The sequence below is a fragment of the Epinephelus fuscoguttatus genome, linkage group LG19 (genome assembly GCF_011397635.1).
Source record: "Epinephelus fuscoguttatus linkage group LG19, E.fuscoguttatus.final_Chr_v1".
NCBI classification, from domain to species: domain Eukaryota; kingdom Metazoa; phylum Chordata; class Actinopteri; order Perciformes; family Serranidae; genus Epinephelus; species Epinephelus fuscoguttatus.
In genome coordinates this window covers 9,252,379-9,274,717 of record NC_064770.1, presented here as the reverse complement: position 1 = coordinate 9,274,717, position 22,339 = coordinate 9,252,379, and the positions used below count along the sequence as shown (strand labels likewise).

The 22,339-nt window shown below is 40.5% G+C and overlaps 2 protein-coding genes and 1 long non-coding RNA gene across 3 annotated transcripts in view; 1 reads left to right on the top strand and 2 right to left on the bottom strand.

Moving 5' to 3' along the window:
- The window catches only part of LOC125879551 (ras-related protein Rab-40C), a 28,943-nt gene extending 13,804 nt beyond the window's left edge, over window positions 1–15,139 (top strand). The window contains exons 3-6 of the mRNA XM_049561497.1: window positions 2,947–3,007; window positions 3,242–3,319; window positions 8,562–8,784; window positions 9,132–15,139. Of these exons, the coding sequence (XP_049417454.1) occupies window positions 2,947–3,007; window positions 3,242–3,319; window positions 8,562–8,784; window positions 9,132–9,406 (637 nt within the window). The 3' untranslated portion in view covers window positions 9,407–15,139. The remainder of the gene's footprint in view (window positions 1–2,946; window positions 3,008–3,241; window positions 3,320–8,561; window positions 8,785–9,131) is intronic.
- A 457-nt stretch (window positions 15,140–15,596) lies between these two features.
- LOC125879540 (uncharacterized) lies at window positions 15,597–17,627 on the bottom strand. Its single transcript, XM_049561480.1, has 6 exons — window positions 17,583–17,627; window positions 17,296–17,470; window positions 16,833–17,081; window positions 16,438–16,607; window positions 16,191–16,339; window positions 15,597–15,998 (listed from the first exon to the last, which is right to left on the bottom strand). The coding sequence occupies exons 1-5, from the start codon at window positions 17,625–17,627 to the stop codon at window positions 16,313–16,315; spliced, it is 666 nt and encodes a 221-aa protein (XP_049417437.1). The 3' UTR covers window positions 15,597–15,998; window positions 16,191–16,312.
- Window positions 17,628–18,790: 1,163 nt separating this feature from the next.
- Window positions 18,791–20,156, bottom strand: LOC125879555 (uncharacterized). Its single transcript, XR_007447950.1, has 3 exons — window positions 19,767–20,156; window positions 19,158–19,254; window positions 18,791–18,930 (listed from the first exon to the last, which is right to left on the bottom strand). It is a non-coding gene; the product is annotated as an uncharacterized LOC125879555 (long non-coding RNA).
- Between the last annotated feature and the right edge of the window lie 2,183 nt (window positions 20,157–22,339).

Here is a 22,339-nt window from a genome sequence, read left to right as displayed (position 1 = left end):
GTAATTGCAAATAAATATTGTGTTAATGTGTAACTATTGAAATGTTCACAAGGGCTTTCATAAATTCCTACAATGTTGCGGCACTGCCGCCTTTGCAGGTTAAAAGTTAATGACAGCGACTTGAAGTGAGGAGGAGCAACACGTCTGTGTCAGTACCGACACCGCTGCACTGACAAGCCGGAGACGCTCACTTTTGCATGTAATGAAAAATATTAAAATAACGTCATTATAACACAAAAATATAAAAATGCGGTGGTAGGCCTAGGCTATAGCCTGTACCAAGGAAATATTTGAATATTATTTGAATTTTTAACATAAAAAACATTAAAAAATCAAATCTGATTTTTGGGGGAAGATTGACAGCCCTAGAACACACACACTGTAGTTTATTCTGACTTGGTCCCACATACACCGTCCAGCTCCACTTAATATTAATAGAGCCCCAAATATGGATTAATCTGCTGCTTAAAAAAAAACAGTCCCCAACAAATGCACTATTTCGAATGGGGTTCATACCATGGGGTGTGGGAGCCCTTCTGTGTGGAGTTTGCATGATATCTCTAGGGCTGTGCCCCAAATCTTCGGATATTCGAATATTCGTTTCTATGGGTAGGTATTCGTTATGAAATTAGTTTGTGATATTCATTATGGTATTCAATATTGTTTTTTTTGTTTGTTTGGGTTTTTTTTACATATTTTTTTGGTGCTAAATGTAGTCTTTTTGTTGTTGGTAAATGTAGGTTATCAATAAAAATCAAAACTTTTAAATTGCATTGTTAAAAATGTGAAAATATAGTATACCAACTGAGCTTGTGCGCATGGCACGCTTGAGCGCATCCGTCTGAGGCTGTGGGTCAATGCCAAGTTTTACCACTTTATCACTATTCCCTCTAACTTGTAGCTGTTTTTTCATTATCTTTTGAATTTAATATGAATTATGGAACCATTTTTGTCAACATTTGTTTCCCCCGTTTTGTACAATAAATTATTGTTTAAAGTTTCAACAAGTTTCTTTTGGAGTGCGTGACACAAGTGTGTTTTGAAAACAGCCACGGACTGTCACCTGCTCAACGCATCAGTACCTTCGGATGCCATGACAGTAATAGCCAATAATGTCAAAGTATCATTTACAGACCGATTTAACAGACGATCACTGCCGCCCAACCCGCAGGTCCATTTGCGGGTCCCACGGGTTACGGGTCGACCCGCGCATCACTACTCAGCTCAGTCTATAATACTGTACACAACAGTAAGGCTATAGACATTATATTCTATTCAGGGCAGCAGAACCAGCAGCGCATCGGCTCTACAGTGCACGGCACTGCTGATTAACCATTTTATTGCAGCACAGTGTCTGCCAGCAACCAATTACTTGCAGAGGCTTCCTACAACTTGTTTCAACGGTTCCGATTTAATCAGAAGACAAATTAAATAGGATGACTAGCCGATGTGAAAATCAAAAGAAAGCATAGAATAATGTACTGAAGGAGACTGTTGTGCCATCACTTTTTTTTGTGGTTTGAGAGCAAAGATCTAGTCGCCGGTGTGCTCCGCAATACAATTAGGTCTGAAAAAACCCCGGAGTCCGCCTCCACCACCACCAGAGTCGTATTTTATTTAAATATAACCACCAGGGCGACCTCTCTTTGATTGTCTTTGACAAGGTGATGGCCTACAAATGATTACCATCAATTCATTAATCCATCATCTGGCTCAAATACTGGTTTGCTGGTTTCTGAGGCACCTTTTATTTAAAACTGATATCAGCCTGTCAGTTTTATCCAACATCAGTGTGACCAGTGATCATAATTTTACTCTGTATTAGTCATTCATTCACCTACCTTAAGAAGCATAAGCATATAGTTAGTAGGGAAGTCATTTCTGGTAGACTGCATAGTAGATGATTAAAAGATGACTGTCTCTCAGATGGTAAATGGTAAATAAATGGTAAATAGACTGCACTAGTATAGTGCGTGTCTTGCCTTCCAACCACTCAAAGTGCTTCTACACTACATGTCACATTCACATACTGGTGGCCCAGACTATCATACATGGTGCCACCTGCTGCTCTGTAACCATTCGCACACACACTCACACACACAGATGGAACAACCATGAGGAACAATTCGGGATTCATTAGATTGCTCAAGGATACTTGGGCAAGGGATGTAACCACCGATCTCCCAAGTAGTGGACAACCAGCTCTACCTTCTGAGCCACAGACGCACTGGATATCAACATCTGTCTGGATGAACAAACAACTGGCTGAGCTTTGCTATTTATTTCTAGACTGTAAAAGCAAAGCAGTTGGTCTGAAATTGTTATTTAGACACTCCACCAAAAAATAGTTTATAAATCTGAAATGCAAAACAAGCTATGAAGTTGTGAAATTGTGCTTCCTTTTATATCTGTAACACCTGTTATTAAATAGCTGTTCACAGGGTTTGGGAGTGTAGAGAGGCTTGTCAGGATTTGTCAGGCTTAGTTAATCCTCAGTCATTCTCTGAGTGAAAACTGGAATCGCACAATGTAGACTGGCTTTGTAAGGCTGATAGTATGTGTAAGTTAAATATTATAAATTAGGATTTTATAAATCGCTCAAGGCAAGACTTTAACTGAAGACAATATAACTAGCTCTAAACATTTTGACTGCTGTGTCATATTTTATCCCTCACATATTTGTTTATGAAACTGACCCATAGAAATGTACCACAAAGATACCAGTGATGAATGTAAATTCTGCTCCTTTGGGCCAACACGTGAAAGTTTAATCACCTCTGCTGAAACTAAGGAAGGATTGTAAAACTCAGACCAGTTTTCAGGCCAGTGTTTTTTCCTCAGGGCTGAAGCCTGCTACTTTTCTAAGGAAAGGCTTTGCCTCATGGCAGCAGAACAAATCTGACTTGAGTAATGATCCTTCTTTCTGCCTTTGCTTTCTCTCTTCAGGGACACGTCAGGACAGGGGAGGTTCTGCACCATCTTTCGCTCATATTCCCGCGGGGCTCAGGTGAGGAACAAACAACTTAAATAGACTTAACTGAAAACAAAGCCACTCCGCATAAAGTAAACCTGCTTGACTTAACCCAAAGGTCCAAGCTTTGGTTATAGGAGTCACATAAAGCATGCTGTTGTGTTGATTGTGTTAGTCAAATGCAAATTTACAAACCAGCTACTCTGACACTCTGAGACTTGCTGTTGATTTTGTGTGTGTGTTTGTATGTGTGCGTGTGTCTCTCTTCAGGGGATTCTGCTGGTGTATGACATCACCAACCGGTGGTCCTTCGATGGAATCGATAGGTGGATCAGAGAGATTGATGAGGTGAGTGCGGGAGATGGATTGATAGATGAATAGATGATTGATTTGACAGATGTTGGTCATTTTGGGATTATTTTGATGTCTTTGGGCTCAGTGGAATAGTTCACTCAAAACCAATATAAAATGTACATAATACTCACTCCCCTATGCTCTCTATGGTCCCAGAAAAAAAGGTTATAAAACATCTGAAAAATGTTCTGAAGATTCCTGTGCAGCATTATCCAAATGTCTTGTATCCAATCTTGGGCTCATGGAAATCCAAACACAACTACTTTCATTAAACAACTGCTAAAGCGTAGTATCCTCCAATGAAGGAATTTGTTATGCATGCGTGTGTGTTTACTCGCTCATGCTTTGAATTGACAATCCTTGTATGATACAATTCAAAGCACAAGCAAGCATGCGCTTTCCTTAACACCATTTCATGGAAAACTTTTCTTGGACCATAGAAAGGCCAGGGAGGTGAGTACTACATACAATTTATATTGTTTTTGGGTGAACTCTTCCTTTAACTCAGGTTCTCCCATTATCACAAAGTCGTCTCACTTTTAACCGGGGTAGATCAACATGGTAACCTATGCTGCATGGCCAGCCTGTTCTAAAGGATAAGATTAAAATCTGTCAACAGCATGCCCACTGACCAATCACATCACTGGGAAAAAAGTGATTAAGAGCAATAGAGACCTTCTTATATATCAGTGGAATCACTTTGCTGTAAACGGAAATCATGTTAGAGATTATTTTTTACACAACCCTGTTTCCATTCTGGCTTTCAACAGATGCTTCTATCAGAGGGATAATTTACCACACCGACAGCCATAATAATGGCACTAATAGCTGCATATTAATTGAGCTGATTTTATTTCGGGGTTCCACTCCGTTTGTTGATGGCTTTTACCCAGATTTAACTCAGCCACTTGATATCCAGCTGTATGATGCAGTTATCCAGCATCACCAGTGTTAAGCTCAATAAAGCCAACAAAGCCAGAGAGAGCCAGACTAAGAGTTAAACGTCCTTTGTGATACAGGTTTATTGATATTGTCTAAAGTGATGATTTCTCTCAGTTGTGGATCAGTTTGGATCTTTAAAATAACCTTTTGCAGACTAAGCTTTTACTATGAATAGACTGAATTTTTTCGCAAGAGGGCAGAACTGATGGCACCAGAAGAATATAAAAATTAGAAAAATATTTTATCTATAAATCATCATCAATCGAATGAATTTTTGTTGTTATTTTTTTTTCCCTTTTTTATTGCTGCAGCAATCCAGCTGGATCGTCTAATGCAGCAGGTTTCATGGACGATTGATTTGATTGTTTTGCTTTTAGGCTTCATGTTCCCATTTATAAGATGGGACAAAGGGTCAATAGAGGGAGTTAAGTGAATCACTTAAGACAACCTGTGTGTGTGCGTGCGAGGATGTGTGGGCTACTCTCATCATGTCCTTCCTGCTGACTGCGACACAAAGAGGATGTCCGTGTGTGTGTGTCCGTGTGTGTGTGTCCGTGTGTGTGTGTGTGTGTGCGTGTGTGTGTGTGTGTGTGTGTGTGCGGCGTGATATTTTTGGACTGTGGAATGTATGTTTCAGTTTGGCCTTTCCTGCTCCACCTCCACGGACGTGGTGTGGTTGTCGGGCACTTTTGAAGGACAGAAATAAAGTAGAGATGGAGGGATGAAAAATTTCTGGATGTTGAAAGTTAAATCGTGTGCAGAGAGGTGCACTGTTAAGGTCAAAATGCCCTTCCTATATTTCAGTTCGTGGGGTTAGGGCAACTTCCTGAAATAGTTTTGTTCAAAATCAAAGACAGTGAATTTGTTTTGTTTGCAATTTTTGCTCAATAACTTACTTAAACGATTACTCAATTATCAACAATGTTGACTTCTTTTTTTTTTTTTTGTCAATGAACTGTTGTTTGGGCATTATCTCAGTGTCTCAGTGCTGTGGAACTATGTAGTCAGATCAACAAAGCACAGCTATTATTCTGAAATAATTGGCTGTTGTCTCTCACAGTGACAAAAAACATACCCACTTCTGTTGTTATCCAAATACAAAAACATAAAACACGTCACTTTTTAACAGCTAATACTTAAACTTTATTGTCCTCAGAGGGAAATATGTCTTGCAGCCTGGTGAAACACACACATAAACCTTAAACTGAGGTAGGCAGTTTAATTTTGGTGTCATGGGGCAAAAATCCCATAATAAACTTTGAGTAAATTGTAATTCAAGTGGTCTTGGGGAGAAAACTAGACTTCTGCACCTCCTCTTCACTCTGTTTTCAGGCTTTAGAAAATCTGGCTAGTGACAGGAGACTCGGGCCAATCACAGGTCATTTCAGAGAGAGGGCATTCCTATTGGCTGTTCTACAAATGCAGATGCACTTGCACGTCCCTTCGGAGGAAGCCTGATTCAATGGTGGAGAATCCTGCAGAGAAAGTTGCTATCCCATTATTGGCAACAACTGCCTACACTGCAAAGCAACCTGAAAAAGGAAGACAGACTTATAGACTTAAAGAGTGTCTAAAAGAGGGTCTGATAATAACCAAAAATAAAATGTATCACCATCAGTGAGGCGTTTCAGAGGTGGAGAGAAAATTAAGCTAATGGTTTAGCCTTCTGCTAACCAGAGCCAAAAGCTCACAGCTGTGGCCCCACTTCAACTTTATGTAGCTAGCGTTAGCTAGAGCTTCAAATCATAGTGTGTCCTCTGCCTAACTCCCCGCCGCTACAGACCACTTCTGCAGAAGGACAGCGCGCAGCAGCTCCAAAGATGGATTACCTGTCAGCAGCTGCAGCAACCCAAAACCAGCCAGGGAAAACCCCAGCTCCAGGGGACCAGATAGCCTTGACTCCCTGCCCGATCAGAAAACTTTCTGTTGCTGCCGGGACCCATGTTAGACTTGGCACTGTTGCTGGCCACCAGCCTGCTCTGCAAGCCTGTGTTGGGGGGGTTCATGTTGGCCAAATTCAAGTTGCTACAGCTGGTGTTCGCTCTCCTCCTGGTGAAGCAGTCAACAGCAGTGGGGAGAGAGATGAAAGGACAGTGGGGTGGCTAGCCAAGCTTGTCTCATTTGTAGTCTGATAAAGAGAGAGAGCTGGTCAAGGCGACGATGAAATAAAATAATGTATTGAAAACACTGGGTTACTGCATGAAGTGATTGCGTATATCTTTTTTTTTTTTTTTTTTTTTTTTGCCTTTTCCAGATTTCTGTCTACCAAAGCTTTAAAGCATAGAAGATACATAAAACATTTCATAAAAATATGTCAAACATAACTACAAAAACTAAAAACCTACCACACTAGCTTACATATAGCAAAAAATCTGTGATAGCATCAGTACTCAAAAATGTGAGAGTCATCTATTTATTACCAAAGATCTTACTCGCCAGTGGCAAAGTACAAAGCCTAATGCTTGTAGAAACCACAGCTGTTACTGACTGCTGCTGCTGCTGCCGGTATAAGACCGACCTCGGTGTAGAGACTCTGAGCATGAAAAGGCAACAGGGAGAAAAACTGTGAAGAGAGGCTGATGAGTGGTGACAGTCAGGGGGAGTGAAGAAGGAGAGAGGTTGGCCTTTCGCTGCAATCATGTTTCATTCAGTTTGTCAGGACAGATGGGGATGAATTAGAGAGACCTGAGCCAGAGTGGCAGGACAGGATACATGCTGCTTCCTGGAACTTGTTGAATTAATAACAAGCTTCCGCTGGTCACTGTGTGTGAGCACAATGTCTCTTAGTCACTTTCTATCTCTGACTGAAGCTTTTAATCAACTGGAGGTACCTTGTAACTGAGATTGTTTTAATGTAGTCAACTTTCCTGTTTAAATTATTTTTGAAAAGGTTTGGATAAGCTGTATTCATTTAAACACCTCGAAATATTTGTGGATTGGGAGCATAAAAATAGTTTGTAATATTTGAGAAGATGTTTGTTTCAGCTATAAATCAAGCTTCATGACATCTTGATAAGATTCCACATTTAAGACGTACACAGATATCTCAAGGCAATCTTGTCAGTAACTATTAAAGGGTAACTTTGGTATTTTCTAACCTGGACCCTACTTCATGTTTTTGTGTGTAAGCTATTAATGGGAGCAGCAGCTTTTGAAATTGGCCCAGTATTGAGTAAGAGGGCTGCAGCTGGCAGCAGCGAAACAGGCTTTGATCCCAGTGGAAAATTGGGTACCAGCCGTTTACGTCCACCAAAAGTGCTTGTTCTTGCCATTGACATGCTCGGATTGTTATTAGTGTCTGACAACTGACAACATTATGGAAAGGATCCCTATAGAGATAGACCTTTTGTTGAGAAAGTAAAATCTTTTTCGTTCAACCACAAACAGACCTGAAATCGCAGTTGCCAAATACACCAGACTCCATTTAAATAAAGCTTAGCCTGCATAGAGCTGTGGAGTTGGTAATTGTTGTAACAGCGGAAAGACTAACCAAGATGGTTTCTAGGAGTTTGAATGAGGTGTGTTTACAATGATAAAATTACAGTTTATTTAAGTTTATTTGGAGTCTGGTTGATTTGATGATAAGAGATTTCAGGGCTGTTTCTGGTTAAACAGAAAGGATCTTTGTCTTTGACAAAAAGGTCTATGTCTGTAGGGATCATTTCTATAATGTTATCAGATGCTTAGAAAACCAATCTGAGTCTGTCAGTGGCTAGAATAAGCACATTTAATGGATGGAGGTTGACAATGCTCGGTTGCCTGCAGGGATTATATTACAGCCTGTTGCTGCTGCAGCAGTCTCGCCTTAAACAGGACCATTTTTAAAAACTGCTTATACAATTCATAACTTAGACACAATACCATGGGAAGATATGGTCCAGGTTGAAAATACCAATGTTACCCTTTAGGATTTCTTGCTCTGGATCAAAATGGTCATTGTCATCCTTTACTAGCTCTAGCTGCAGGGAAGGGAAGGGAGAAGGGAGGTTGGCTGAACATACCTGCTCTTTTAGAGCAATGCTCTATTAACAGTTAAATGGACAAACAGACACACAATATTAGGGACAGCCAGAGTTGATAAATAAGAGAAAAATGTCATTAAAGAAGGAACATGCTCAGTGAAAGCAAGCTCAGACTAGCAGAGAACAGTTATTGGGAACGCTTGTAAAGTTACAGAGAGGAATAATTGTTATGATGTTAAACAGGTTTGAATGTCAAAACATGTCACTAAGATGTTAAGTTCATAAGTGCAACTACAGATAAAGGTTAATTCTTTGATTTTTTTCCTTCCCAGCACGCTCCAGGCGTGCCTCGAATCCTCGTCGGTAACCGTCTACATCTGGCCTTCAAAAGGCAAGTTCCCACGGAGCAGGCAAGGGCTTACGCTGAGAAGAATGGCATGACCTTCTTCGAGGTGAGCCCTCTGTGCAACTTCAACGTCATCGAGTCCTTCACAGAGCTGTCGCGCATCGTCCTGATGAGGCACGGCATGGAGAAGTTCTGGAAGCCCAACAGAGGTGAGTGGAAAGGGAGCCAGGGTGAGGAGCAGTGGGTAGGTAGACCAAAGAATTAATCATTAGAGAACATCAACCCATTTTCTTCTTTCTAGGGGGGATAGGGGATCCATAGAGATAGCAGGTCAACAAGATGTGCCACTGAGAAGTGGTATACATTATCTGAAAGATGGGAACTTGAAGATTAGAGATGCAGCTCAGCACAATGTGTTAAGTTTGTCTAGTCATGAATGAATTTCGGTTATGCACCTATTCAAATTTTGAAAGTTTAGAGCGTGTAAGTGCTGTGCTGTGGAGTTTGTGCTAAATGTCAGGATGAGCACATCTTAACCGTTCACTTCCTTCCACAGTGTTCAGCCTCCAAGACCTCTGCTGCAGAGCCATCGTGTCGTGCACGCCGGTCCACCTCATTGACAAGCTTCCACTTCCAGTTGCCATCAAGTCCCATCTTAAGTCCTTCTCCATGGCCAACGGCATGAACGCCGTCATGATGCACGGACGCTCTTACTCGCTAGCCAACCCGGCCGGTGGCTCCAAGGGCAACAGCTTGAAGCGCTCAAAGTCCATCCGTCCACCGCAGAGCCCACCACAGAACTGCACCCGCAACAACTGTAAAATCTCCTAATTAATGGCTTTCTTGGGGGCGGGGCAGGGTCCATAAGAGACAATAAATGACAGCATGGGATCAGGAGATGGATTTACAGGATGTAAGTAGTTTGAGGAAAGAGCACATCCCTGAACCTGAAGAGCCGATGAGCAGGAATGATGGATAAAGGGATGAATGAGTGCTACCTCTCACCTTCGTGTTAAACAGCATGAAGTACTTTCCAGAGGAGGGTACTCAAATGGTGCCTCAGGATATCGGAGGATAAAGACTGCAGACTTTTTGGTCTCCACAGACCTGAAACTCACTACTACCAACTGCAAAAATGAGAGAAAGAGACTCCACATTCACTGCTGGAGTTTATACTACATGTACAGAAATCCCTCACCAAGTCAAGCCACCGTATTTAATTCCTCTACATGATGCACGCCTCATTGTGTCAGTGCATCACAGAAATCACCTCAAGATCAAATCCTCACTCTTATGTCTCACATTTCTTTCTTCTGTCTGTCTGGTCATAACCCCACCTTTTTCTGTCCATGTCTCAGTTTATTTGCTTTTTTAATGACCACTAAGCTAATGATCAAGACACTAGTAAACGGTCACTTGTAATAATCATTTTTTATCCTCAGCTGGCAGTAATGGTTGTTTGAACACTCATTGTGCTTTGGAAGTTAAATTTTTTTTTAAAATTAAGTAACGCTGACTAAAATGGAAATCTTGGTGACAAGATGAGTGAAGTTTCCCACCTGCTGTTGTAGTTGAAGTGGAGGCCTTCAGGCATACACGACTCCCCTAAAATCCCCCAAAAGAAGCAACCTGAACCAGGACCTGAATCAGGTCCAGACTAGCTGCTGTGCCTAAGTTTTCTTATAGAGTGTTTTTTGGGTCATAAACAACGTGTAAGCTTCAGCAACACATGCTGCATTTTTAATGAGCCAGCTTACCTGCAACAAACAGGCGTAAAGCACCAAAACAACCCAAGATTCACAGATGAGTCATATTCCCCAGTAACCAGTTTTCACATTAGAGTTTTAGGTTTCTATTATAATTCAGTGGTTTACACAGCCGCCTACTTTGACGAGGGATCCAATGAGGCTTGTTGCTATGGATACCACTCAACGCTTAAAAAAATAAGCAGCCTATTTGAGGTCTCCATCTTTCTGTGAAAATGTATTTTTAACTTGAGAACAACAGTCGATGGGAGAAGACTATATTTTTCACATTTTTCAACAAATCCCATTGGAAGCTCTTGATGTTGTGCTTTTTGGCCCAAGAGCTTCTGGGAGTTGTAGTGTGGAGATGGTGAAGGAAAGCATACATCTGCATCACCCAGAGGTGCTGACTGGATCTAGGCAGAGATTAGTTTTTACTGTTACTCCTTCCTCCTCCTTTCACATTTCTCTTTCCCCCCTCTCTGCCTCTCTGCCAAATGTTGAGGGACACCTGCTCTTCATGATCTCTGATTTCACACCTCACCTGTCATGTCACACCCATGTCATGCAGCAGCAACATGTACACACCACCACCTGTCCAGGCTGATTCATGTGACATACGTACACACTCAGTTCTGTCTGCTCCCTCATACTGATACTCCAGTGAAATTCTACATTTTAAAAAATGTCCTCCTCTGTGCACATTATGACGCAACCAAATTATGTAGAAATAGAGTGTTAAGTCGTATTTTTACGGACAGAATAAGTGTTTGAACTAGAGCTGAAATGATGAGTCGATCAGTCATTTGTCAAAATGCTAAAATATCTGTAGAATTTTAGCCTTTCTCATGCAAGGATTGCCTGGTTTTATGTTTTTAAAAAACAGTTTTAAAACTGAGAATATTTGGTTTTGGGCTGGTTGGGGAAAAACATGTTATTTGAGAATGCCTACTGAAACTAACTGTTAAGGCATAATAAGGCAATAAGCTGAACATACAGTGGACAGTAGAGAAGTTTCTATAGACAGTGAAGGCTGGTCATTTTGGGAATCAGCTTTATAATTACAAGACATGAATCTAAACAACCACAGCTGCTATTCTCCTGAAAAAAATAAATCTACAAACTTAACTTTTTAAACCTACAGAGGTTGAGTGTTTGACAGTAAAAAGATTTTGAGTGCCATGTCACTTTAACTATTCTCTGCCAAATTTTAAAATCAGTAGGTAAAATGGACACTGTTGCCACACTGTCAGTTATAGTATGTCCTAACGTGCTTTCCATACATTCATTTAATTGTTAGAGGTGGAGCGAGCGTGAGCCTGGAGGGAAAGGAAGCGCAGATATCAAATGATGGCCAGAGTGACAGTGAAAGGTCTGATGAGCGGAGACAGAAACCAGTCAGTGTAGCTGGACAGGATCATGTTGTGTAAAATGGGAAATTTCACATGTTGACAGTAAACAGTGACCCGTGTTTATTAGTTTTCTCTAAATGTCACTCACTCCCCTTTATGACCAGCTCCTCATCTCCCAAAGGAGCAAGCTGCTGGTTTATTTTAAACTTGACTGATATAAGTGATCTGTGACATTGAACTATTTATAACAGATCAACAGAGAAGTAATCGCCAACTATTTCAGTTTCTTTTATATTTTCAATTAATTGTTTAAGTAATATGCCAAGTTAAAATATAAAACAGTTGCTGTTTTAAACATTAGGTATTCTGAGGATTTAAAGCTTGTAATAGTAAATGGAATATTTGGGGGGAGTTTGGACTGTTGATAGGAAAAAGGAAGCCATTTGAAAACTTCACCACAGGTTTTAGGAAATTGTCATGGGCATTTCTCACAATTCTGTGACACTTTACCAAACAAATGGCTATTTTATCAATTATAATACTAATATTTAAATGTCTCATTAGTTGCAGCCCTTATTACCTTCCTTCCAGGCAGCCAATAGTTTTAGTTCATTTCAAACAAACGGGAGGAAATGGTGCGTTTGTTTAGGACTGTTTTCAGCTGCAGATTAATCCACTTTTGCTTGTTTTTTGTGGGGCAGCAGTGGAACTCTGTGGCACAGAGGAATGAAATTTATGAGGCTTTGGACACACTCAATATTTGTTAGTAATGCACTAGTTGTGTGCTAGTTTTGGACTGTTCATGGGAATGTTCGGCAATAAGAAAAATATAGAATATCACCGGTTTGGTCTTTAAAATATGAGCACTATTTGTCATCATCATGAAAAAACAGGATGTTTTTAAAATATTAGCAGCCACATGTTTTTCCCCTCATGTCCACTGCATTCATGTCCAGTGGGAAACGGCAAATACGAGTGGATGAGTTGTAAATACTGTTTAACAGCAGGGAAACATCTGCTCCAATGTATCAGTCACTGGTGTGAAAAGGTAATCAAACATGTTAAGTCTTCCGAGTCACTGCTTTTTAACTACCAAACTGCTCCGACTGGATCTCCCATAGCAATGAATGCAGCATGTCTTCTTTTTCGTCTCCCTCTGATCTGCACCACCGCCTCCGCACGCTGTCCCATGATTCATAGCTGCTGAATAATAGATGCTCTTTTCATAGATCTCTTGAGGGCTTCATCAGTACGCCCCGGCTCTGCCTCTCCCTCGTTGCTCTTTCATCCTCCACTCAGCTCAGCGTGGTTTGTTTCTTCATCTTCACCAGTAGTCCTCCTCAGCATCTGCCTGTCACTGTTGTTTCTCTATGATATAGAGAAAGTGCTGCTGCTTGCTTTCCATTTGACACCACATTTTCGGCAGGTGTTTACTGTGTTCTTCCTCCTAAATCTGGCCCAGTCCAGTCAGCTCTGTGTTAATGGAGTGTGTGTTTGTGGACTCTCCATCTTTCGCTCGGTTATCTCAGGGAGTCATCTTTGCCTTTGAGATATCTTGACTCACGCGGTAAAGTCTCCTCGCTTTAGGAAAGATTTCCACTGATCCAGAGTGAGATTCCTGCAGCGTAATTCACACCAAGCTATTAACTTGCTTTAACCCATTTACTACAAATGATTTATTCTTTACATCAGTGTTTTTTTATTTTATTTTAAGACCTTTTAGGGACCTAGAGAGATCAAATGATTTTGTAATTTACTACAACAAGATAAAATTAGAAAAGGAATGTGTAGAATTATGTTTTTTCTGCTGTTATCCATCTCACAACTTCAGATGAATCAGATAAGTTTTTTTTTTTTTTTTTAATCAGATATTTGTTTTGAGGTAAAGATTACTTTCATCAAAGTAAAAGTAGTAATGCAGAGTAGAAATACTCAATTACAAGCAAAAGTCTTGCATTCAAGCTCTTACTTGAAGAAATAGTCCTAATTTTTTGAAAAGGAGTTGATTGATGTTCTTACCCAGCCAGTGTATCACCCACAGTATATGTCAGTTGGCCTGCCCCCAATCTAGAGAAACAGGCGGTAGTACTAACACGAAAGCTAAGTAGTGCACTGCTGTGGACAGGGGCAGCAGCAAAAAGTATGTTGGCCCCCTAAAAAAGTGCCATCATTAAAAAAAAAAAAAAAAATCAGAATCAGTTTAAGTGTACACTATATTTAGAATATTTTCACTGCTTTACCTCGTCATCAGACAGTCCGCTCTGACAAGTACACCTCTCTTCAAAGCCACCAGACTAATTTTACCTCGCAGAGCATGAGAGTTGGTCTACGGCTGCCTAGATTGGTTAGTTTGTGTTAGTTTTGTGTTATTATGTGGCTTTGGTGAATCTGTACTAATTCTTTTAAACATATACAACCCCACTTCTAAAACATCTGAACTTTCCCTTTAAGTACAAAAGTAAGTAGTAGTTGAAGTCAAAGTATCATTGACTTGAACTACCAAAAGTAAAAGTACTCATATTTTAATTGTAATTTATTAGTTGATGTATATTTTGTATTAAGCTGAATCTGCAAAGTAACTAAATCATTAAGTTACATTGAGTACAACAGTTCCCTCTGAGATGTAGTGGAGTACAAGTATTAGGTATAAAAAAAAAAAGTACAAGTACCTCAAATGGGTGTGTAAGTATGTTACTTGAGTAAATGTACCTTCCACCACTGGAAACCAGCAGCTGCAATAAAGCTAGGAAGAACACATTTTTTTTAAATGGGGAACAGTTAACAGTTACTTTAATTTGTAATAAATGGGTTAAAATGTGTAGAAACACAGTTTGGTCCTTTTAAAGAGGGTAAAAATGAACTGCTGTACCCTAACAGGACGGTTTTATTCATGGCTACACTCTCTACGTGTCCCGGAGTTTAAGGCTGAGACAGAGATTTAGAAACAGCTGATGCTCATCAGACAGCTCATGCTTTGTATTAGCGTTTGTTTCGTCAGCATCAGTGTTTTAAGAAAGAAGGAATTTGACTCAAGCTTGTTGCCAAGATTTTCAGAAGACGTTTCCCACTCTCTGATGAACAGGAAAAGGCTTTTACTGTTGTTGCTGCTGCAGACTCACAGAACATAAAAACCTTCACTGGGTGTAATGATGTTGTCATATTGTACATCCAGCCACTTTGTGTTATGTGATAACACTCAAGCATTTTCCTCCATGTTTTGGTCCTGCATTTCCTTTTGTTTTTGAATGGACCTCCTCAGTGTTTGTTGACTCTTTGTAGAATTGTTTTTTTCCCAAACTTTACATTTTTGATTTTCATGGACTTTTTTTTAAAAAAAAGATTGAAATGTGTGTAGAGGATGGTGGGAGATTCAGGGACACCCTCTGATATTGCCTGTTGTGGGGGTGTTTGTATAAAGGAGCAGACTGTTGTGATGATGATGATGATGATGATGATGGTGGTGATGACTCGGACAAAAAAAAACACTTGTAAAACACTATTCTGTTTTTTGGCTAAAGCTGCTGAGTATTCTGAAGTGAGTGTGTGAGAGTGTGTGTGTGTGTGTGTGTGTGTGTGTGTGTGTGTGTGTGTGTGTGCGTGTGTGTGTGTGTGAGAATGTTCTTTAAACACTAAGCTGAACATTTTTCTTTTTTTAAATTATTGATTGTACAGTTTCAAGGCAAGGGTATGAAGAGATAAGACTTTTTCACAATAAAACTATTGAATGTTGGAGTCAAGATGTCTCAGCTGATTATTTTTATGTGACTATTTATAGGACTGCTGCTTTTAAGGAGTTTGGTGTTGTTTTTGTGGTGAGGCTGCCATCTACTGGAAGTTGCCCCATTACATTTCTCTTCTAGACAAGATTTGCTCATGGACATCAAGACAATTATCTCTCTTTGTGCAGATATCAGATGAACAGTCTTATCAGATGTATCTTCTTTTATTTAAATATCTTATTTGGGTTTTTTTAATGGCAAAGGACTGTTTTGACATACATTTTCAAAGTTAAAGGATCATCTAGCCCACAGGGAGTTTTGGGAGCTGGTGCTGGGGCTTCCTTGGTCACAGAATCCGGGTAGTCATCCCGGCCTGTGCGGTCCTACGCATCTGCACGGAGTTTCCTGACGCCCAAAGCCACTACGCAGGTTTCAGACCGCCCCTCGATTGAAGTCACATAGCTGGCAATGGCCTCCTCCCTGTCAGGCTGTTCCAACTGTGCAATGAGGTCCTCTGGAATGGGGATGGCCAAAACAGCATCTGTGTACTGTGTCGGGTCAACAGAGACCTTTTCAAATATGAGGTCCACCATGTCAGCCACATATTCTGTTTGATACAACACAAAGATTTAGTTTACATTTTTAAATTTTGTTTTATGAAACAATGACTGAAAGTCTGTTTCTTCATACCTCCTGACATTGGACACTTTATCTAAATTGTTATAACGTGAGTGCAATACTTACAACAATACTACAAAAGATATTGTTTGGTTGAAAAATGAACACATGTAACACTTACTGAATGTTGGTTCAGTCTTAACTGGCTTAGCCCTGCATTCTCCCTCCATGGCTTTTGGGAAATGGACCTTGAAGAGTGGTTCGCCTTTGTTGCTTTGGCATTGTGCTCGGTCAGCGTTTTCATTATAGTACATGGCAGCCAGGTAGAGTCTGGAGGTACCATAAAGAGAAAATCAAAGATGTTAATAATGACAAAAACCTTAGGCTACACACTCCGACAAGTTCTAAGTAACCACAGTTTCATTTACCTGCACAGCATTCCAAGAAATGGAAAGAACATTCTTTGGGGCAAAACGAAGGATGACGCTGTGGAAAGCCTCCACAGATGAAGTCTGGTGGTGGGGGCTCAGTTTTGCCACATCCTTTAGAGTCCTTTTGTTCATCAGCAACTTCTTCAGCTTGTTTAAGGCAGGAGTTCCTAAACACAATAAAAATGTATATTTTACAAAACAGTATAGTAATAATTATTCATGACAGTATTTGTGATGAGTTCTAAAAGTTTCTGAATCACTAGGTGTGGATATCCTTATATCCTTTATATATAATAATAATAATAATAATAATAATAATAATAATATATGATCACTAGTTATAACAGGATGAGTCAGGAGATAAGGTTTTAGTCTGTACATTAGTAACACACCTGCTGAAAGCCATTTCCTCTTATCCCTTGTCTGGTGCAGTGGGTGCTGACGCTGGGGGAAATGAGGATCTTCATGTGTATGGATGTCTTGTATATGGTTGATGATTGAGGTCCACTTTGCCACTCTCTCTGGCCCAGTGGCTGAGGAAGCTGCAGTCCAGTGCATGTGGTTCTTGATGCTTCTCATCCACTTCTGGAGCTTTTCACAGCCTTTCAGCTTACTGATCTTCTCCAGTTTCTTTAAAATTCCTACAGTGCATATAAAATACATTTATATCCAGTAAAAAGCCCAAAATTGCGTGATATGTTAAGTCCTGCATTTTAAAATGAATAAGTCTGAGATACCAACAGTCTCAAACTTTTTTTCTTACAAACTTTTTGTAAGAAAAAACTGATCACCCATGCAGTCACACAATTTTATGTGTTTATACTCGTGTTTGCACATGAAAATTAGGAAATGTACTTTTCTCCATAAGCGAGACATCGTGGGTAAATTTGCTCTTCCTGAGGAACTTCTGGATTTGTGGATGACAGTCGGTGACAATGCAGTCAAGAGTCACACCACGTGCATCCAACAGTGTCAGGCTCCTCTTCAGGCCCTCTTTCTCCATGTGGAAGCTACTACCCACCTCATTGCTCTGCCACCCCACCACAAAAATGCAAATACATAGTATTGGTAAAAGCCAAATGGACATTGAATTGCAAATTTAAATGAATAGCCGTGTTGCAATTTGATTTCTTATTACTCACCTGAACCAACTGGATATCCACAACAGTGTTGGTCTTGAGGTCCATCATTGAGTAAATCCCAAACTGCAGAGTGACCTGTTAAAACAGTGTTAACAGTTGTTAATGCCAATCTCCCTTTAACCTCACACAATATCAAATGGCTGTGTAAACTTTACTGTTTCAGTAAAATATAGATACCTGCAGAGTCAGTCCTCATGTCCCCACCAACTATTACTTTGTCCTCCTGATTGAGCCGCTGCAGCATCACATCCTGTGAATTGTTCCAATGGCGAATGAATGCAATCCAATGAATGTGCTGGCATGCCGGCGAAAGGTGTCATACTGGAATAGCTGCAGCTGCATTGTTTTGAAGACCTGTTGGTAGATGAAAAGGACACAAAAGGTTTCTGTTGCCTGTAATCTGATCTGAATGGACTTTGATAGAGACAACATGATTACATGCCATATTCAGAGACTCTGAGGGAGAGTAGTTCTTCGTCATTTACCCTTTCAGTTTTGAAGAAAGATGCTCCACTCAAGTACACAGCTGCAGAAAGGTGGAGGTTTCCGGCTGGAGTGCTTCTGAGGACAGGCTGGCTATTCCGACATCTGTAGAACTCACAATGTGAGCACCACTGCTCCACAGACAAGAATGTCCCCAGTCTCCGCATCCGCACATCACACACCCGTGTGCACACAGGACACAGCAAACAGCTCCATAATGCAGTTCTCATACACTATGTATTTTTTGATCTTGTGGCTGGGAGTGGATGCTTCTTCTCTATAAAAAGATTATAAACACGTTAGGAGCACTCAAACAGCATGAGCTGTGTTCAGCAGTGTACCAATGCTGTAAAAAAACAGCAGTGCCACAATAAAAACTGTTGTCAAAGAGGTTATAATATTCAATTTTTGTCATTTGCAGTGCGGTTGAATTGTACTGCAATTTACAGAGAGGTTGATCTTTTACAAAGGCAATCCCGCCAGTGAAAAACAAAACTTCACGTCAGTATAATTTAACAAATTTTAGCATGAGCCTAAACTACATCAGAAGATGAACATGCATCTGTCTGAAATTCATTCATGATGATCATGATAATCGATTTTATTGCAGGACTGTTGTATCACTCTATGCTAGTTTCAGCAGGTAAACTATCATCAGCACACACGCACTCGCACACACAGATACATTAGAGTAACTTACGACAAAACTGTTGACTCTGTCAAGGCTGTGACAGAGTCTGCATGGTCATTGGTCGCATCTAGCCCTTGTGAAGCTGCCACTGGAGAGCTGCCCTCTGATGGATCATCGTTGTCTTCCTCCTCCTCTAGGTCCAGAGCAGATCTCTTTGAAAGTCTTTTTCTCTTTCTAGGTATTGATGAAGAAGAGAGAGGATCATCTGCAAATGTCCCAACACCAAAATCCTTGCAGGACACAGTAGCCTGGACACCTGTAACCCAATATAACTCTTATTAAGGAAACTCTAGCAATATGACACACAAACACAGAGCAATATGACATTATAAGTGAAATTATTGAAGCCTGGCAAGAGTAAAGTGATTATTAATTCAATCAAAAAGTTGTTCCTGTTCTACCTGTACTTCTGAAGTGATGCTGTAGAGTCCTCAAGGATAACTCTGTGCGTGATTCCTGTGGGTCAGTCTGGCATGCAACATCCCTTTTTGCAGCAAACTGTACGGATGTACAGACGAAATAGAGGTTACACCAACATCTTCCAAAATGTAAATATGCATATCTATCCAGCAGACTAACAGACGGTAGGAACACACACCTCAATCGGTCCTAATTACAACTATGGCCATAAAGTTACCTCATGTGAGGCTGATGTTCACACAGTTTCTCTTGAACGTCTCCTAATATTATTTACTACCAGTGTGTTAGTCTGTATTGGAAACTAATGCACTTGAAACTTACACATGTTAGCTATTTTGCACATTTTTTACAACCTCTACCTCACTTCTCACTGTGTTGTGTACATAATTGATCTTTTGTTTTACTCCTGCAATTTTGATATTTTTATTTTATTCCTGTATATTTCTCTTGAATATTTTTAATTTTAGAACTACTTATTTTTGTATACATTCTACATATCTATTATTAGTCACATTAGCTGCCATGCTAACAACACATTCAACAGCCATCATGGTATTCACAGTAAAGCAACAAAAAATGGTCAAACTTACAGCGCCCATGTTTTCAGTTGGGTCACGGACAGTCGGTACGGATCCATGCTTTATCTTCAGAAATGTATCGAGTCCTGCTTTGTACTGTTCTCGTTGAGAAAGCAGTCCATAGTAAAATGGTTACCACACACATACAACACTTTAGCAGTTGTTGTGGGTACATTTCCATCAAAAACAAAATGAATCCACTGGGTCCTCAGGTTCTCAGGCGTAGGAAGTAAAAACAGGCTTTTTTGTCCGCTTGTGCAGCCAACAACAGAGCAGCTGGCGTGCTTTGCTTGTACCTTTGATGTCGTTGTTTTACTGGAGCAGGTGTATCTGAGGAATGAAGGGGGGATTCAATAGGTGGAGCAAACACCTAGCTGGGGGAGTGTTATTTCCCTGCATGGTTTCCTTTCTTGCATTTTACACAGCAGTTAGAAAAAATTTGAACATCCACAACTCCCGCCTTCCTTTAAAGTCCCATCCCCCTCTTCCTGCAACTCCACCTCCCACCAAAGGCCTACTCCCCCCTCCTCCATTACATCCTCATTACGTCTATGATAGAGTAGGCATTGGCAAGGTAACGTTTCAGAAAAGGAAGAGCCACCACAGACAACATACTCCGACTATCAGAAGACATCTACAGAAATTTCAGCAAAAACCAAATAACCCCTGCAATATTTTTTGACATTGAAAAAGCATTCGACAAACTCTGGCACAACAGACTCAGATACAGATTACTGCATTCCAACCTCAAACTTCAAAAACCCACCCAAGCCATCATCTCAAACTTTATTACTAACCGACAAATCACAGTCAAAGTAGTCACAACCACCTTTAACCCCCCAAGCAGGAGTTCCCCAGGGCGCAGATTTAAGTCCACTCCTCTTTCTGTTGTACATATACATTTACTACCCCCCAGCCATCATAGCCCAAGTCTCACAGTTCGCTGATGATCTCTCTTACTGCTCCACCTCCAAATGTCCTAAACTCGCAGCCAAGAAACTTCATACATGCATCAACGAAATAGAAAACTGGTCAAACATGTGGAGAATCAAACTCAACCCTGGCAAGACACAATGCATCCTCTTCACCAAAAACCACACCTGCAGCCAAACACCATCAACCTAACACTCTGCAACCAGAAAATAAATATCAGTAATAAAGCAACATTCCTTGGACTCACTTTTCAGAACAATATGACCTGGACAAAACACACTGACAACCTGGAACAAAAAGCAGACAATAGACTCAACCATCTCAAAGCCCTCTGCGGAAAGCATGCCGCATCACCCTCCACAGTAATCAAAGTTTACCTATCATCTTCAAATACTTCATCAGCAACCATTACATACACAGACACCGTAACAGGCATCAAGACTATAAGACAAAGACACCAAACAATAGCACAGAGATATTTGAAGACAACATCCAACAATCATGCCCTCCAGAAAACCATACAGGAAACAGACCTAAGAGCTGCCACCCCCCTGTCATTCATTTTACAGTTGGCCAAATCTCCCCACCCGACCCACCATAACCAGTTATCAGCCTACACACATAGAACACTATTCCACCACTGCTGCCTATCATCACCCACATGCACACGTATATTTCAACATTAACAGACACAAGTCTTCTCTCTCATTCTTAATTTTATTCCCTTTTCGTCTTTTCTTCCTCTTGTTTCGTGCCTTGGTCCACATGTGTTCTCTAACGTCTGAGGTCCTTTTGCTGCTTTTGCCTCTGCCATTAACCAAGCCACCAACGACGGGCAGAAAAGGGCAGAAGCCCTGATCCAACCAAGCTCATGACCCTCTATCCGCTAAAGTAACGTTAGATACACGGAAGAGGAGAGCGAGTGTAATACGCCAAGACAAGAGCAGAAAAGAGGATAAAAGATATTTAGTAACAAAGAAGTAAAGATTAGCCAGCATTACCTAATTCGCTGGAGAGGTCCACTGGAAATATGCTAAACTAGGTCGGGTTACTATAACGTTAAAGTTACAACCAGACAGTCAAACACAACCCCGGAGTTTTAAAACTCAACCAGAGTCAGTGATGACTGATGAGTTTTAGAATAAGGTTACAGTGCTAACATTAGATAGTAGCATTAATGTTAATAGTAAGTGTAAACGCACAAGGTCAAGGAAGATAACGTTGTTTCAGAGGCTACGCTACAGTAGGCTAACGTTTGCCATTACCATCTGGATGCAGTGCTGTCATATAATGTTATATGTTATATTAGAATCAATCAATCAATCAATTTTATTTATAAAGCCCAATATCACAAATCACAATTTGCCTCACAGGGCTTTACAGCATACGACATCCCTCTGTCCTTATGACCCTTGCAGCGGATAAGGAAAAACTCCCCCAAAAAAACCCTTTAACGAAAAAAAAAACGGTAGAAACCTCAGGAAGAGCAACTGAGGAGGGATCCCTCTTCCAGGACGGACAGACGTGCAATAGATGACGTACAGAACAGATCAGCATAACAAATTAACAGTAATCCGTAACAGACAGGACCGAATGCAATGATTGGCCAGAGTTTTCTTAGAACCCTATGAGAATGGTACAATTATGAGTTT